This window comes from Anastrepha ludens, chromosome 6, assembly GCF_028408465.1.
Source record: "Anastrepha ludens isolate Willacy chromosome 6, idAnaLude1.1, whole genome shotgun sequence".
Lineage (NCBI taxonomy): Eukaryota > Metazoa > Arthropoda > Insecta > Diptera > Tephritidae > Anastrepha > Anastrepha ludens.
This window is the reverse complement of record NC_071502.1, coordinates 34,345,435-34,361,918: the sequence shown is the minus strand read 5'-3', so window position 1 is coordinate 34,361,918 and position 16,484 is coordinate 34,345,435. Positions and strand designations below refer to the sequence as shown.

The window sequence follows — 16,484 nt, the reverse complement described above, 5'->3', positions numbered from 1 at the left end:
CTATTTCTTTGTTGTTGAAACCAGACATATAATGCTTCTTCAACTTCTGGGAATTCACCACTCTTTAAAGTTTTTCGGTTTCCCGATTGACTTACGACAGATTTTATGAACTTTTCAATTTTATCTTTGCGCTTCACTATGTCAGATATAGTAGCTCGCCCGACTCCGTAGATCCCACTTAGGTAAAGAGGTGTTTCACCACGCTCGTTTGACATCGATGCCATCACTATTTTCGTTCAAATTTAATGACAAATACGTTGTGACCGGGAAACAAAACACAACCCCCCTCTGCTGGTCTGCTACGACTGATCAAAATAAAATAATGCCAATTGCATCCATAGACGTTATGAGGTTGTCGGATTACCGAACGTGTCGGATTAAGAAATGTCGGACTATCACGATTGTACTGTACAAGAAATATTATTTTTCCAAAAAACCAAGGATTTTATATTTATATATGTATATACATATATAAAGGGTGATCAGATTGGAGGTACTCTTTCCAAAAGGGTTTTTTGACAGATCATTCAAAATTGGTGTTTATGGATGGCCTTCAGCACAGCCAGTGATTCTCATACTCTGAAGCCCATTCGACAAGCTCGCCGATAATATACTTATAATATGTAATATATTTGCGAATATGTCTGTATCGTTTGAAAGTCTAACTAACAGCTCAGATATTACAGAAAGTTGCGCATATCGCAGTAATCTCTACTCGGCTTTCCGTGAATTTGACAGAATCAGGTGTTGAATCTAATTAATCTTTTATTAGCGAAGACAATCAAAATCAAATTATCAAATTAAACTTTTACTTTTATAAACGATTTATTAGCGTTTGTGCTACTCGTTTGAATTAGTTTTGCCGCCTTTGTCGGTTTGCTTTCACTTGGCTATAAGAATGCATGCCACCTTGATCAAAAAGTTCCCGGAACAAACGCCAAGTGGCACTGTAAATAAATTGATTTAAGTTCGGTTTTATGTTGCTTTTTTTTTTGGTTAGGTTACTGCACCTGTAGGCCACATTCCGACCAAAATTTTCTCACCATTGCTTGACGTTTGTGAAAGTCAAAAAATTCTTGAGTAAATCTACCGCTGCACGAGTTTTCGAGTGGATCAATTAACCAACAGAGAGCTGAATTTCATGCATAAAAGGGACTGTGTTGATATCACCAAAAACCTGATTTCCAAAGTTGAATTCATCAAACGCATGATTACTGGAGACATCATTATGAGTACGACACGCAATCCGGCGACTGAGTGAAGAGCTCCGAGTGAACCAAGACCAAAAAAACCACGTCGCTTTCAGTTAGAAAAGAAAGTGATGCTCATTGTTTTTTGGACTACAACGGTATTGTACACAACGAATTTTTGCCAGAAGGTCAAACAGTTAATAAGAACTATTATTTGGGCGTTATGAGACGTATACGTGAAGGAATTCACCAATCGCCAAAAAAAAAAGAATTTTTGGGAAAACAATTTGTGGATTTTACACCATGATAACACACCGTCGCACAATGCCACGATTATCTGGGAATGTTTGACCAAGAACATCCATCAACCAGCCATCGCATTCACCTGATATGGCTCCCTGCGATTTCTTTCTATTTCATCGAGTCAAAAAACGAATACGGGGAACGCGTTTTAACAGCGAAAGGAAGTAATAGAAAAATCGAAGACGGCTCTGATAGGTATAGCCATAACGAGTTCCAGAAATATTTCGAGAGCTAGATCAAATGCTGACATAGTGCATTGTAGTTGATGGGGAGTACTTTTACTTTTGAGGAATAAACTTATATTTTAAATTTTTTGAATATATTCCAGGAACTTTTTGAGTCCTGTTTTAAAGAGTAGTACGTAGAATAGAGTAATATTGGATTCTTAGGCCAAACGGCTAGAAAGCTGAAAGTTCTTGAAAGGCTAATCTAAAACCCGATACCTAGCAACTTTACAGAAATGAGAAGAAGATTTTATTATTATTTATTTATTTTCATAACTGTTGGATTTTTATTTCCGTTCATCAGCTAATCAGTAAATGCGAAAACTTAAATATTTCTATAAAACCGGGAATTATTATATTTTGAAATTTGTGGAAAAATGAAAATTTGGTGTAAAAAAATTTCTTAGTGTTATTAAATCGTGTTATTTCGAAATCATGTAAAAAAAGAGTAGAGTGTATATAACAAAAACCTTAGAAACCAAAGCTCCAAACTTTGTACAATATAAAATTCATGAAAAGTTCTTAAAAATTTCGAAAAATTTTAATTTTTTTTAATTTAATTTTTTCACAACGCTGTTTTTTACTTTTGGACATGTGCTTAGAAAAGTTTGATGACAATTTTTTTAATTTGCTAGTAATTCCCCACTAAATCAGCAAGTTAAATGCATTGATAAGGTTAACAGATTGGTACATTTCTGCGTGTCAGGTTACACGTGAGTGGGAATGCTAACGGCTTTTGTTGTTATTGTTGTTGAAGCGGTTGAGTATTCCCACTGAAATGATCCTAATTAGCGACCAGCTCCGTTTCACTACCACTGTTCTCGTGTGATAATGTCTTTTTTTTCGTTTTTTTGTTTGTTTCATTTTGTGAGATCCAAGTATAGCAGCAAATTCTTTATCTCGATGTCTGAGATCTCATTAATTTGCTGTAAGAAAGGCTTACCGAAAGAGCGATGACGTGCCCTAGCTAGCCCTGGACATTCACATAAGTAGTGGAAAAGACTTTCCTTCACCCCTTCCGCTTGGCAGTTTTTGCAGATGGGATTGAAAGTGAGGTTGGGTCTAGCTGCATGATCCCCTACCTTCCAATGACCCTACCCTCCAATGACCCTACCCTCCAATGACCTGTAAGGGTTGCAGTGACGCGTGAAATGTTTGGTCAAGATCATCCTAACAGGTAATTCGTCCTTTGGATTTTGTACGACGGTCATGTGTTTTTTGTTGTAATACATGTAGTTAATTGCTTCCACCTTCTTTCGGCTAAAGCATGATAGTGTGAAGCAATGAATGTTTTTATTGTGTTGAGTGGGGTGGCTAACGCTAGTTTTTCTTCGTTTATACACAGAATTGCTTCGTCAGACATGGTAACCCAATGTATCCTGCATGCCGTTAGATGAGTAGCTGAGACATTCCACATTTTTCCGGATTTAATTACAAATCAAGTGAACAGCTTAAGCAGTTCAATGGGCAATATTTGTGCTCGTACATCTATGCAGTTTCAACAAAAATAATCCATAAAAACCAACTTATTTCAAATTCTAAATTTCTTAAGAGCTTTCATATACATTTTTTTAATGTTTCTGCATATTATTTAGGGCCTATACAAGCTCATTAATGCATTGAATGGCATTTAATAGACTATTTCATTTGCCATTAAGGCGGAATCTAATTAATTTTATTTTTATAACTATTGGACACCTGGCGTCAATTAAATTACACCTTATGGCAGTTGATTCATAAGGGGCGAGCTGGAGTAATTATACGAATGAGTTCGTTGCTATTTTCTAATCCGTATGTCTAATGCATAGTTGTCCATAAGCAAACACAAAACTCATAAATTGACAACCAAAGATTGATTGACTCGTAGATCAGTAGAAACCTAACGTCAAATTATTTCTGCTGTAACAAATTACTTTCCGCACCTTAGTGATTAGTGCGCGTAAGGGTTAGTTGAAATCGAACTAGACAAATTGTTATACGCCGTCGAAAGTAATGCATTCTACCCATAGTTCGCGTGATTATCACTCCTTTACAGGTGCGACTTTAAGAAAACTAATGAAACAATTTAAAAATACTTCCACATGTCTACAGTATTGTGCAAAAGCTAAGCAACTTTTTCAACTGATTCATAAATGACAAATTTTGCTCTTTTAAATGCATTACAGATCTCCACAACATATAGAGGTTAATTTCTTTGTTCAAGGCCATAGAAATACTTTGAATGGTTACTCGTAAAATACCTGTGGAAACCTACAATGGGAAAATAAGATTTATTCACTTCGAAAATTTCTTAGAACAATGAAACTCTTTTTTCTAATAAGTATTTGAAATTGCTTAAACTGAAACAGCTTAAAAATTATATTTATTATGTAAAGGAGAGCGTGATTTGAATTTTTCACACGTAAATGAAGAAAACAACTTTTTCCTTTAAATAGATACAACTAAAATATGTGCTATAAATTATTGTGCGTGCGTAAACTTTAGTTAGGAATGAGTGAAATCAAAAGAAAGTAAATTTTCCACCCAACATTAATATTCACTTTTTCATATTGCAATATCGCTGAACTTTTTTATGTTGTGTGAAATTCATAATAGTACAGCTGGGCACGCAAAACTAGAAAATTCGTCAACGGAAATTTAAAAACCCGTTATAAAACATTATGTGGAGCACTAAACCTACAAGGAAATAGCGGAGATTTCAAACATAAAGTTGGAGATATCGTAAGACGATATAGAGACGAAGACAGGGTTGACTACGTTCAACAAAAGGGTCACCCGAAAAAATTATCTTCCCGCGGAAAGCCGTATTTTGTGCATGAAATTAAGCGTCAACCGAAGATAAGTGCGCAAAATCTTGCCGCTGATGTCTTGTTAACGTTTCGTATGAAAGTACATCCCCAAACTATTCATCGCATCCAGAAACCGGAGCGTTATAAGGGCTGAGTAGCTACAAAAAATCATATAATATAAGTATCTAAACGAACGTATTAGGAATTGAATATTGAATTTTGTTAAGGAGCAGATAAAACATGTTAAGGCTTGCTTGAATGATTCCATTTTCCTGGATGAGAGCAAATTTAACTTATTCGGTAGTGACAGGAAAGCCATGATTTGGCCAATTAGGCGCCGAAACCACAGCACCTGAAACCGACGGTAGAACACGCCGGTGGGCATGCGATGGTTTGGGGGTGTGTTTCATCCAAAGCAACTGACAATTTAGGTTTTATAAAAAAAAATTTAAAGAGGAAACATATTATATTTGAATATATTACGGCAGAATTTGGAACAGTCAGGAGATAAAACGGGCATTATACTTAGCTTTAAACCCAATACTAATGTTGTGTGAATTGTTGAGTATTTGGTTCTTGTTTTCTTGTCCTATGTTGTTTATGAAAATACAATTTTTATAACATTTTAAACGTGCCAAACTCCTATCTAATGAAAAAATGATTTTTTTTCTAATTTTATTTAAAAATAATTCAAATTTAGGGCCATATAATAAAAAACCGAATATTAAGGGGTCCCGGTGGTTTAGAATTTTGAAAAAATCGATTTTTGTTTTTTGATATTTCGAAAGCATAGGCTTTTAAGAATATTCGACGCGATTTAGCCGTTTTAGCACGTAGAGTCAGATTCGTCACGCGGCCAACACTTTTTTGTTCGAAGTCGCTTTTGACTTATGCAGGAGTGAGTCAAAAGTTAATGAAGTATTTACTTGGTTCTTGTAGTCCATGAAAACAATACCATTTGGAGGCACACGGAATTATGTAGGTAAAGGCAAAATACGGTATGCACTGAAAATCAAATTTTAAGGGCTTCAAAATAGTTTATAAAACTCAAAAAAATGCTGCAAAATACAAAAACCAAAGAAATAATAGTTTCCATCAAGTAAATTAGAAAATATAAAGTTTTGTTTTACAATAAATACTTATTTAAGCGCGTACACTTCTGTTTGGTATTTGGGCGAGCTCCTCCTCCTATTTGCAGCGTGAATCTTGATGTTTTTTCACAACTAGAGGGATCTACAGCTTTGAGCCGACTCTGAATGGCAGATATTTTTTTATGAGTAGTTTTTCATGGCAGAAATACATACAGAGGTTTGCCATTGCCTACCGAATGGCGACTGCGATTAGAAAACTAAAACTTAAAAAAACTCTATCAATTTGCTGTTTCATGCACGGAGATTCGAAACTGTGCACTTTCGAATGGTAGTCACGCACCAACCCATTTGGGTAGGGCGGCTGCCATTTTTTATTTTGTATTAATGAAATAAAAACACGAATCACTTCTTATGCAATTGAGAAAATATAAAATCAATTTATATTATATTATTATTTCTGTAAATAGCCAAAAATTGCGCAATATTATTGAAAGAAAAGAAATTCCTATTATGGTGGAGCGAATTTTGTATATGAGTATGTTATAATGCTATAATCAGCTGCAGAATACAAACAGACAAGCAATGGAGTACGTTAAGGTCAAAATTAAGATTTCTATCAGTGAAAACTATTTATTTTTTTTTTCATTTTGTAGACGAGTTTTTCAAAACACAATTAAGCGATTAATTCTACGCCACCTTGTACATAGAACCTGTGCGTTCGGTATCCACAGATGCAATCAAGAAAGCTGTGACGTCAACGATGAAGAATATACGACGGTCGTTTGGAAAGTCCGTGCAAAGTCATATAGATGGCACTACGTGCGCATATCGAGGTTGTGTTTAGTTAGAGGCATCTCTTGGATGAACACGCACCAAGTTTCAGCCAGATCGGTATATTTCTTTGTGTTTGGCATTCGTTTGAATGGAGGAAGTCGAGTGATTTTCGTTTTCCATCACGTCAGCGCACCAGCTGACACCTCAGCGTTTGTGGTCACAAAATTAAGGGTAATACGATTCCAACTCGTTTCACATCCACCCTATACTCCGGAGTTGGCTCTCTCGAATCCCTCAGACTACTGTTTGCTCCTCAATATGAAGAAATGTATGGCGGAAAAAGATTCTCTTTAAACGAGGGGTTGATTTCAGAAACGAATTGCTATTTTTCAAACTTGAACAAATTCTCTTATTCGGAAGGGATCAACAAACTAGAACAGCGTTGGAGGAAATATATAAGCTTAAATGGAGACTATATCGAAAAATGAAAAAAAGCTTTACGCCAAAAAATTAAGTAGTTTTTTTTTTTGCACGCACTTTTCAAAAAACCCTCGTATAAACGAAAAGAAGACGAAGAGTAAGCGAAAGCAATAGAAAACACAAGAAATTACACAACTGCAAAACACAAGAAATTATACACACACTCTTTCTTGCTACGGCGCCATCTCCATAAAAACAAAAAAAAATGCATTCGTAGATATTTCTATAATTCGTACAAGTATTGGCAAATTCCTCTATTTTCACTTCAACCCAAATGGATCAGTTACAAGTATGTACCGTATCAATCAACCAAAAATGACGTTGTCACTTTTTGAATATGCGAATATGGTCATTTTTCTGCTAAATACAATGAAAATCCTCAGAAGTGATTTTTAAAAATATTCAAAATTCGTGGCATAAAACAAAGATAAAAAAATTTACAAAAAAGCTGCATAGGTTAATAACAATACTGTACATGCAGGTATGTACGTGTGAATGTACAAGTATATACATATTCCTGCATGTAGGCATAATTGTGAGCGGTCAATTAATAAAATACAGTCATCATAGTTTGATAATTACTTGACTCGGTTAATGATTACGCACGTCTGATTACACTAGTCAGCAATTTTGCAAACATTTTCGCATTGAAAACGATTAAGCGCTCGAAAACATGTAAACCTATCAAATGTATAGATTTTATTTTTTGTTTGACCAGAAAAAATATTGTGATACTGTAAAAAAGAATATACAGATTTTTAGCCATTCATTAAAAAAATGCCTGCATTTATATTTCAGACGCATTTTTGATGCATACTGAGAACGCAATGGCTAAGAGAGACATAAGAGATGGTTTGAAAAAGCCACCGATAGTTCTTCGGAGAGTGAAGTTGAAGAACCCAGTGAAGTTAATAGCAATAACGATTTCGTAATAAAGCTAGAAAGATAATTTTTATTTCTGATTTTTATATTGTAAATGGGTTTTTGACAGATGTGGAAAAGAGATCTAAGCTTTGTTATTGATAAAGCAGATATTTTACAAGGCAATAAAAGTAGGAAATTTAATAAGAAAGGTAATCAAGAGATTACTCGGTAGTCTAGCGTAAGTGCATTAGCCTGCCATCCCAGAGGTGGTGTGTTCGAATCCCACGTAAAGCACGGTCCTCGCACTTTTCCAAATTTACCTACTTTCCCTGTTTCTAAAAAAACAATTTCTCCAATTCCATTCCTCAACCCCAAAACCTTATCCTTTCCATCCTTATTTCCTCACAATATTCAGCGCATTATTTGTATTGTGGCTGCTAAAACCAGCAAAAAAACAAAGAAAATCACATAGCTTCACATTGCATCAGAGGCGCCAGCAAGAGGAAGCAGGCGACCGCCGTAAATGCGGAGACACACGAAATTCAGCAAAGTCCTCAGCCATCTGTGCGATCCTTCTGCCAGAAAAATGTGAGACATAGATGACGCTCCAAGTAGTAAGAAGGCGTTGTTCCTAAGCAACGACAGGTGGATATTCCCACTACTTACGACTGATAGCGGCAGGCTAATCACCTACCCTATTAGAAATCAAAAACAGATTAACGAAACCAACGCAAGACTGAGACTTGTCGAGGCCCTATGCTCCCGAGAGGAGTGAACAAGGAAAAAAAAATTAAGAGATTAAATTTTATTCAATATAATTACAAAAAACCAATTACAATTGCATACATTGGAACCATGTTCGGTATTTGTGGGAGTTATACGGAAGACTTTGCCACAAAAAAATTGTGCATAATCTCAACGCTTTAGAGGACAGAAATCGCGCCTCCTTTTTGTTGCCAAGTGTTCAATATAATTGGCACGCGGAAAGTGCTGAGTTCTTTAAGGCAATATTCGAAGGTTTCACCGATAACTTAGGCAAATTGTCTACACAGTCCAATGAATTCAAGAATAACCTGTAGTGCGATTCACTAACTTTAAACGATGCGAGAAATGTTATTTTTTTCTGAAGTATTTGTCGTTTGCACTAGCTATGGTGCTATTCACAAACTTATGTATGTTAACTAACCCGAAATAGCTGTTTTCATCTATTTATTCAAATTGATAGAGAGTGGCATCTTTGTCAAATTAAATACCAAAATGAACGAATAATGCATAAAAGAACAGCAAAAAGACATTAGCTGTTAAATTCCACTCGAATTTTTTTTTCAATTATATTTGCACAAGGTAAGTAAAATAAAATAACTGATTATTCGAAATTAATATTTACTTAATACATTTTGTAGATATATAGCTTTAGGATAACATCGACAACTCCTAAAAGAACCCGCGCTACAGTCGAACCACTCTATCAAACATTTCTTTTGCCGCTTGCCGCTCCACTTGGGTCATAGGAAACCCCATCCTTTGCGCAAAACGTGAAAAGGTTGATTCCTTCAGTATTAAAATTAGTCGGCATGAAATGATAAGGTCAAAATGACCCCTGGCTCCCGGACTATACGGTTAACGGGCAACTGGTTCATGCATATTCCCCATTGCTCACCTACGAGCCGCTGACAACATCGCAATGCAGCTAGCCAGTAATATAAAACCAGAATTCAGAATTGATTACATCAGAAGATTACAAGATTTACTTGTTTTTCAGTCGAAAGCGCTGTTATTCTGGAACCTCAAAAATTACTATCAAGCTGAGAAATTAGGTCCTCAGTCAAGTCTGAAGTTAACCGGAATAGTTTTTAAAATTTTCCTGTAGCCAAATGGAAAGGATTGTCCACATCCTGGAGCACACATCGAACCACTATTTGAGGATTCAACGCCTCTCCAGCCATAAGCTAAATACTCAAAGGACATATTCGCGTTTTTTATTAAGTTTTTTTGTAAAGTGTGTATTTTTTACATGATTACATAATGTTATGAATGTAATTTCAAAATTTTAATTTAAACTACTAATTCTTATTTTCTCGCTTAATTTAACCACGCCAAATTTGTTGTCATTTAGTTCGCAATAATCGGCATTTTAACCAAGCAGCTGATTATGTCTTATCGATTTTCGTTATGAAATGGCTAATCGAATAGCAAAATCGTTAAAATTGTGGTTAAAGAAAGATGACAATGCGAATATCGTTGAAATGTGTTAGTGAATCGCACTGCTGGCCTTGCAAAATATGCAAATGGATAAAGTTAGGGGTATTTTGGAAAAATTGGAATCAAATGTATTCGCTATACCAATTTTCATGACTCAAGTCTCAAGGAGCTCAAGGGAAAAAATTAGTTGAAAGTAAATGGAGAAAACTTGCAAGCCCATCTTACGTTCACGCGTTGAGTGTTATAAAGTTAGCTGGCTTCCAAATAACAAAAAATGGCATTTCTTTGGATTTATCTCTTGACTGCTTAGGCTACGTTTCGCTGAGAGGCATTGACATTGAAAAACCTAAATCTATATATATTAAATATTAGACACTGACAACCATTCAAAAAGTTTAAAACTGTCATGAAAAAGCTCTTCATAAAAAATATCTGCCATTCGAAGTTAGCTTAAAACTGTAGGCCGCTCCATTTGTAGAAGACGCACGCCACAAATAGGAGGAGGAGCTTGGCCAAACACCAAAAAAGGGTGTACGCGCCAATTATATATAGTTACAATATATATATATATATGCTCACTATATTGTAGTCGTTTAGGCTGTACCAATTGTCATGGCCAACTTTTGTATTTATTTTAAGTATTTAAACCTAAGCAGTTTGATTGTGTCACACTACACATACATACACATGCATATATGTATATATGTATGTTTAGGTATATATTACTGAAAGCTAAAAAAAATATCTAAATTTCTTCGGCATCTGCAGTATATAAAACATTTCCTCATACTTTCTATACTACATTTTAATCGTAGACTAGTGTTATAAAGGCCAATATACTCGTACTTACATATACATTGTGTAAAATAAGTACCCGGAATTTAAAAAAAAAAACACATTTTTTCATATTATTCATCATTATTTGTTGGATCGCCTTCAAAATAGGCTCCTTTTGAGCCGATACAAATATTCCAACGAACAACCCAGTCATCCATGGCCCGCTGGTAGGCCGGCGCCGGGATGGCCTTCAGCTCCTTTAGCGAATTTTTTTTAATGTCTTCAATCGACTCAAAACGCCTTCCCCGAAGTGGCAATTTTAGTTTTGGGAAGAGAAAAAAGTCACAGGGTGCGAGATCTGGCGAATACGGTGGCTGTTCGATAGTATTTATTAAGTTTTTGGTCTTGTATTCGCGTACAATCAAGGCTCGGTGCGATGGCGCGTTGTCGTCGTGCAGAATCCACGAATTGTCCTTCCACAATTCGGGCCGTTTACGGCGAATGGCTTCACGTAAACGCCTTAAAACGGATAAATAATATTCCTTATTAACCGTTTGGCCCTCTGGAAGGAACTCAGAGTGCACCACGCCTTGGTAATCAAAGAAAACCGTGAGCATAACCTTCACTTTTGACCGGCTTTGGCGTGGTTTTTTTGGATACGGCTCGTTCTCGAAGCGCCATTCAGACGATTGCTGACTGGTTTGCATATCGTACTCGTAGACCCATGTCTCATCACCAGTTATTATGCGTTTCATGAACGTAGGGTCCGTATTAGCTCGGGAAACCATGTCTTCAGAGACCTCCTTCCGATGCTCTTTTTGCAAAAATCCATAGTAAAATTCGCCAAGTAAACAAAAGATCAACTCACTTTGACTGCAGAATAAAACACACTACGTAATAGATCCCGTTCTAATAAGGCTTGTGCATTCAAGGACTTGTGTACCAACATGAAAAAACCAAATTTGAAGTGTCAGGTATTCCCGGGAGAGTTTAAATTATAAATTCCGGGTACTTATTTTACACAATGTACATATATACATATTATACTTATGTATGTATGTATGTATATATGTATATGATGAATGTTCGTTCGCACTCAGCCTTTTTTTTCGGTTGCTAAAATGAACCATTTCACAGAGACGCAATCGGACTTGAAAGCGTACAAATTTATAAAATTTAAATTTATGTTCGAATTTTCTACACCTGTTCGCTTTTATAATAACACAAAGCTATTAAAATTAATCAGCATAGAGCATATCATCGTAATTATTGGTCAGACAATCATTTCGGAAAAAAAAAACTTTTTTGAAGTCCATTTCATTATTGCGATCTGTTTTTCAAACATGAAGCAATATTTTTACTCAAAGCTATTTAATTCATTTAAGAGAAAAACATTTATGGAATACACCCAGTGGTGCAACCATTCACTAATTTTATGATAAATAATAATTTAGGAGGTCTGTTGTAGACTTTCTCCTGAGTCTGCTAAAGGTTATGAGATTGGCAATTATGTCTGTGACAAGAGGGTTTGAGTGCGATTGGAGTCGAGTGTTGTGTGATGTGGGCATATTTTCTTCTTTCTTCAATTATAGTGGGCACTTTGAGTTTAGAATGAATTTGTGATATATTAGTAATAAGGGGCATTTGAGATCATTCTGAGGGTTTTCGATTGGCATCTTTCAAGTATTTCGATATTGGAGTTGGCTGCAGTGCCTCAAAGTTGAATGCCATATGTCCATAGCTGAGTAAAGTGAGAGCTTACTTTCGAGAGAAACTTGAGAGTTACGATGAGGCAACCAATATAGGCTTTTGAGTTTTATTGCTAGAGCCTTCCGTTTGGTGAAAATATAGGTTTTCCATGTAAGTTTGCTATTAAAATGGATGCCGAGATATTTTGTGACGTTAGTTTGCGGGATGATTATATTATTGAGCTTAAGGGAAATAATATAGCAAAATAATTTAAAACCCTATATTAACAAAATTAAATAAGTTAACTTGCGAAAATTGACTATTGATCATCAGCTGCCAGGAATATCAGCAGAAAAACTAATATATGAAAAATTGTTGGATAAGATGAGTAAAATAAAATTCTTCTAAATTGAAATTAAAGCTTTTCAATTGAAATTAAAATTATAGCAAAGCGATGAGCTCAAAATTGTAAAATAACGAAAAAACAAAATAAGAAAATGATACCTGCTTACCTTAAAAAAGGAACGAGTTTTCTGGGATTGAATAACAAATTTCATTAAACGATGTGTGTGATACCTAAAGAAAGACACATTTATTTTCAAAATATTTTTGTATTATTACTTAATTCACTATTATGACTGTAATTCTTAATTTTCAATTTATTAACAATCAAATTCCAGATTTGGTTCAGCAACCGTCAACCAGTGTGACCAAAAAGTCAAAGCTAAAAGTTGCGGACTTTTCCATATATAACATAAATCAAATTTTTAGAAAAAAAACAATATTTTAGAGCTTACACATACATACATACACAAGCGTCCGAAGGGAACATAACAGAATTTAAGCTGCGTTTAGTGGCGCCGTGTCTTAGCCATAACCGTAACCATAGCCATCTGTTGTTCTGATCAAACATATGGGCATCACTGTAAACGATTATAGGTGCCGCACCATAACGACGTAGCCATAATCCTAGCCGTATGTATCTATTGAATTTTGCTTTTTCCCCGTAGCCGTAAGCAGCTGTGAAATACTTGACATTTGTTTCGATATTTGCGATACAAATTTGAATATTACAAATGAACGACGAATAATTCATTCACTTAGTGGAAAATTATCCGAGTTTTTATGGCAAAATGCAAATATTGTCATAAATTCTACTTCAATATCAGTCGTTTATGGTTACTAAACGACAAATGCGGTAATGTTGCGGCTATGACGTTACTAATTACAGCCTTACTGCGGCCGCCGTAGCCGAATGGGCATAATCACAATTTGAAACACCAAATATAATACCATAATAGTAATTTAGCGGTTAATAGCGGTTGCCCCTCGGCAGGTAATGGCAAACCTCCGAGTGTACTATTTCTGCCATGGACAAGCGTCACAAAAATATATCTGATGTGACTTTCGTTTGTGGGCCGACATCAAGGCGCACACTACAAATTGCAGGGGAAGCTCGGCCAAACACCTCACAAAGTATTGTACGTACATGGCAATTATATTTATCTATATACAAACATACATATAGTATATCCTTTATTTATATTTATTTTTTTAGAATCAGAAATTATTACCAAAAAATATTCATAATTTATTGTCATTTGTTCAGTGAAAATTTTGTTTAAGATTATTTTTGTTTAGAATCTTCAATTTGTAAGATCTCTAAGTGACCCTTGCATGCGAATGGCAAAGTTCTCTCGTTAATGATACTCGATGTTTCTAAGCTGCTGAATATTGCAGGTATATTTCTTGAAGGAATGAAAGTCTCTAAATTGTTTTTTCAATTGCGCTTGGTAACTCAAGATTTATCCTTGAATAAGTGAGTGTTTTCTTGGGAACAGGTTGCTTCATCTTTACAACGGTTCCTTTCGTATTAGGATTGTTAACGCACCTGAGAATCATATTGCGCATGAAACAAACACCATTACTCTAGGGTTGAAATGCTCCATACAGGAGCTCTACTAATGGTGACATTGAGGAAATCCGCACGTTCAGAAAACGAGCTGTTTTGGCGGGGTCAGATTTCATCAGTTGCCTTCGGTAGGATGTTAGAAGGGTCAGGTTATGTAAGCATATGAAGAGGTGGTTAGTATCGTGCGGGATTTCTGTATAAGTAAGCGTTCGGCAAGAGGGGGATATACATGCAAAGTTAGTAGAACGTTATGGTCCACCTACAAACTGAAAGAAACGTCAATATTGACAAATATGAAACGAAGGGATGCCTGCAGACTTCTGCCCTATCGGGGTACAAGCAGCCAAAATGAGCATCCCTCCCTACACACACTGTCACAGTTGTAAACAACCAGAGAAAAACGAAACGATTTCCTATTTCCTCTGTGAATGCCCTGCTTTATGACCGGAAAGAATGTCAACCCTTGGCCAACGAATGTTCAAGAGTCTCGAACAACTATCGGTCTTAGACGTCGAAAACCTAATAAGGTTCTCAAACTGCACAGACTGGATATAGTCATGATGTAAAAACCCATAAAATCTGTTGGTAACGAGGATGTGGCAACAACTGCAATATCTAGAACGTAATTGCGACAGTATTACACTGGTCGGTGCTGGTTAGCCTCTAATTGTAGCGCTCATGGGATGAGAACTCGTTAATGTGTTAATTCTGTCTCGACAAATATCGTTTATTGTCTGTCGATGTTTCGTTGGTTCTCTCTAAACCTTTGAACTTAAAGAGGTGGCATTTGCTAGGAAAAAGCGATTGTCACACATCTATCCGCATATTCGATGGAAAATAGCTTGGCAATATTATTTTCCTAATAAGAGCATCTTCCTAGGAAGTAGTATTAAGGAAAACCTGATCTTACTGTGTATTTCCTCTCACGTAATAGCAAAGCGCGAGGTACTTAGTTTAGAGCCCTAAGCAGTAACTTCAACAAAATGTTACAAAGTTAGATGTGACATGGGAATTTCTATCAGGTCAGTCCGAGAGAGCCTGAGTGATATTCAAACCTTCCGAATATAATTCACAGGAGGTGAATGTCTTCATCCACGACTCTGTGCCATGCAACAACAGGGGCAAGTTGAATGACTTATGAAGTATATTTTTTTCATCGATAGGACTTCATGTACTTTGAAATTATCGATATCTGATATATTTTCAAAAAATAGATTAATATAACCAATAAAACATCAGATAGATTTCTGTATTCATAATATCCATCGTAGCAATAATCTCAATGGAAAGTTCGAAAATGTAACCAATGGCCCTTCTTATGCTTATTGGGGCATATCTGCAGTTAAGTCATAATTAAATTTCTTGTGTCAACAGTTTATGTATTGCCGCTGTGAACTCACTTCAGAAACCGGTCACAAGGAAGGATCGTCATGCATGTAAGTATGTATATGCATAGGAGTATGTATGCATAGGTGTATTGTGGGAATATTGTGTATATGCAAAAAGCATATTCCGACTTACTTACAAGTATACACGACATTCTGCGGTTAATTAATGGCTTCAGTCACACTGCTAAGTTCAAGGCTATTGACACTCTCTGCGAAATTAACTAAAATTAAAGCAAAAATATCCTTTGTATTCCAAGAAGCACAAAATACTTCGGGCTGCCATTGACCGTCATTGAGACATTAATATGACCACATTGCACATGCAGTTTGAACCTGCACAATTTATGTATACCACGAATTCGTATGGATGTATGTACAAGCATATCTACACATACATTCTAAATAGCACTTAACCAACTCACCGCATAGCGCTTGACTGCAAATCATTCAGTTTTGAATTGTTCGAATTGGAAAGAGCAAAAATAAGAAAACTCCCCTGTTATTATATTAAGTCTAGGTAGCGGAATGGACTGGGCCAGAAACTGAATGTTCCGGTCTTTATATTTTATTTATGTTTCACTTTTCGAATTAACCTAACCCTTTTGGCTTTAACGAAATTTAGTATTCCTATATTTAATATGTATGAAGAAATCGGATCAGTGAAGCTCAAGGATCTGAGTGTAAAACGAAGAAACTTCTTTTGAATGCGTTCAAGTCTATTGATGTAGCACTGATGATTTGGCCTCCAAATAAAGACGGCATACTCCAGCTTGAATCGTACGAGTGAAGTAAATAGTAACT

The 16,484-nt window shown here is 35.8% G+C and overlaps 1 protein-coding gene and 1 long non-coding RNA gene across 3 annotated transcripts in view; one reads left to right on the top strand and one right to left on the bottom strand.

The window, feature by feature from the left end:
* The window catches only part of LOC128868703 (arylalkylamine N-acetyltransferase 1), a 108,724-nt gene that overhangs the window by 43,185 nt on the left and 49,055 nt on the right, over window positions 1–16,484 (bottom strand). The window contains exon 2 of one of the 2 annotated variants that reach the window (XM_054111114.1): window positions 12,896–12,959. The exons of the other annotated variant lie outside the window; for it this stretch is intronic. Within the exon in view, the coding sequence (XP_053967089.1) occupies window positions 12,896–12,959 (64 nt within the window). The remainder of the gene's footprint in view (window positions 1–12,895; window positions 12,960–16,484) is intronic. 2 annotated transcript variants of the gene reach the window in all.
* On the top strand, window positions 8,961–9,775 carry LOC128868704 (uncharacterized). Its single transcript, XR_008455148.1, has 3 exons — window positions 8,961–9,059; window positions 9,119–9,412; window positions 9,478–9,775. It is a non-coding gene; the product is annotated as an uncharacterized LOC128868704 (long non-coding RNA).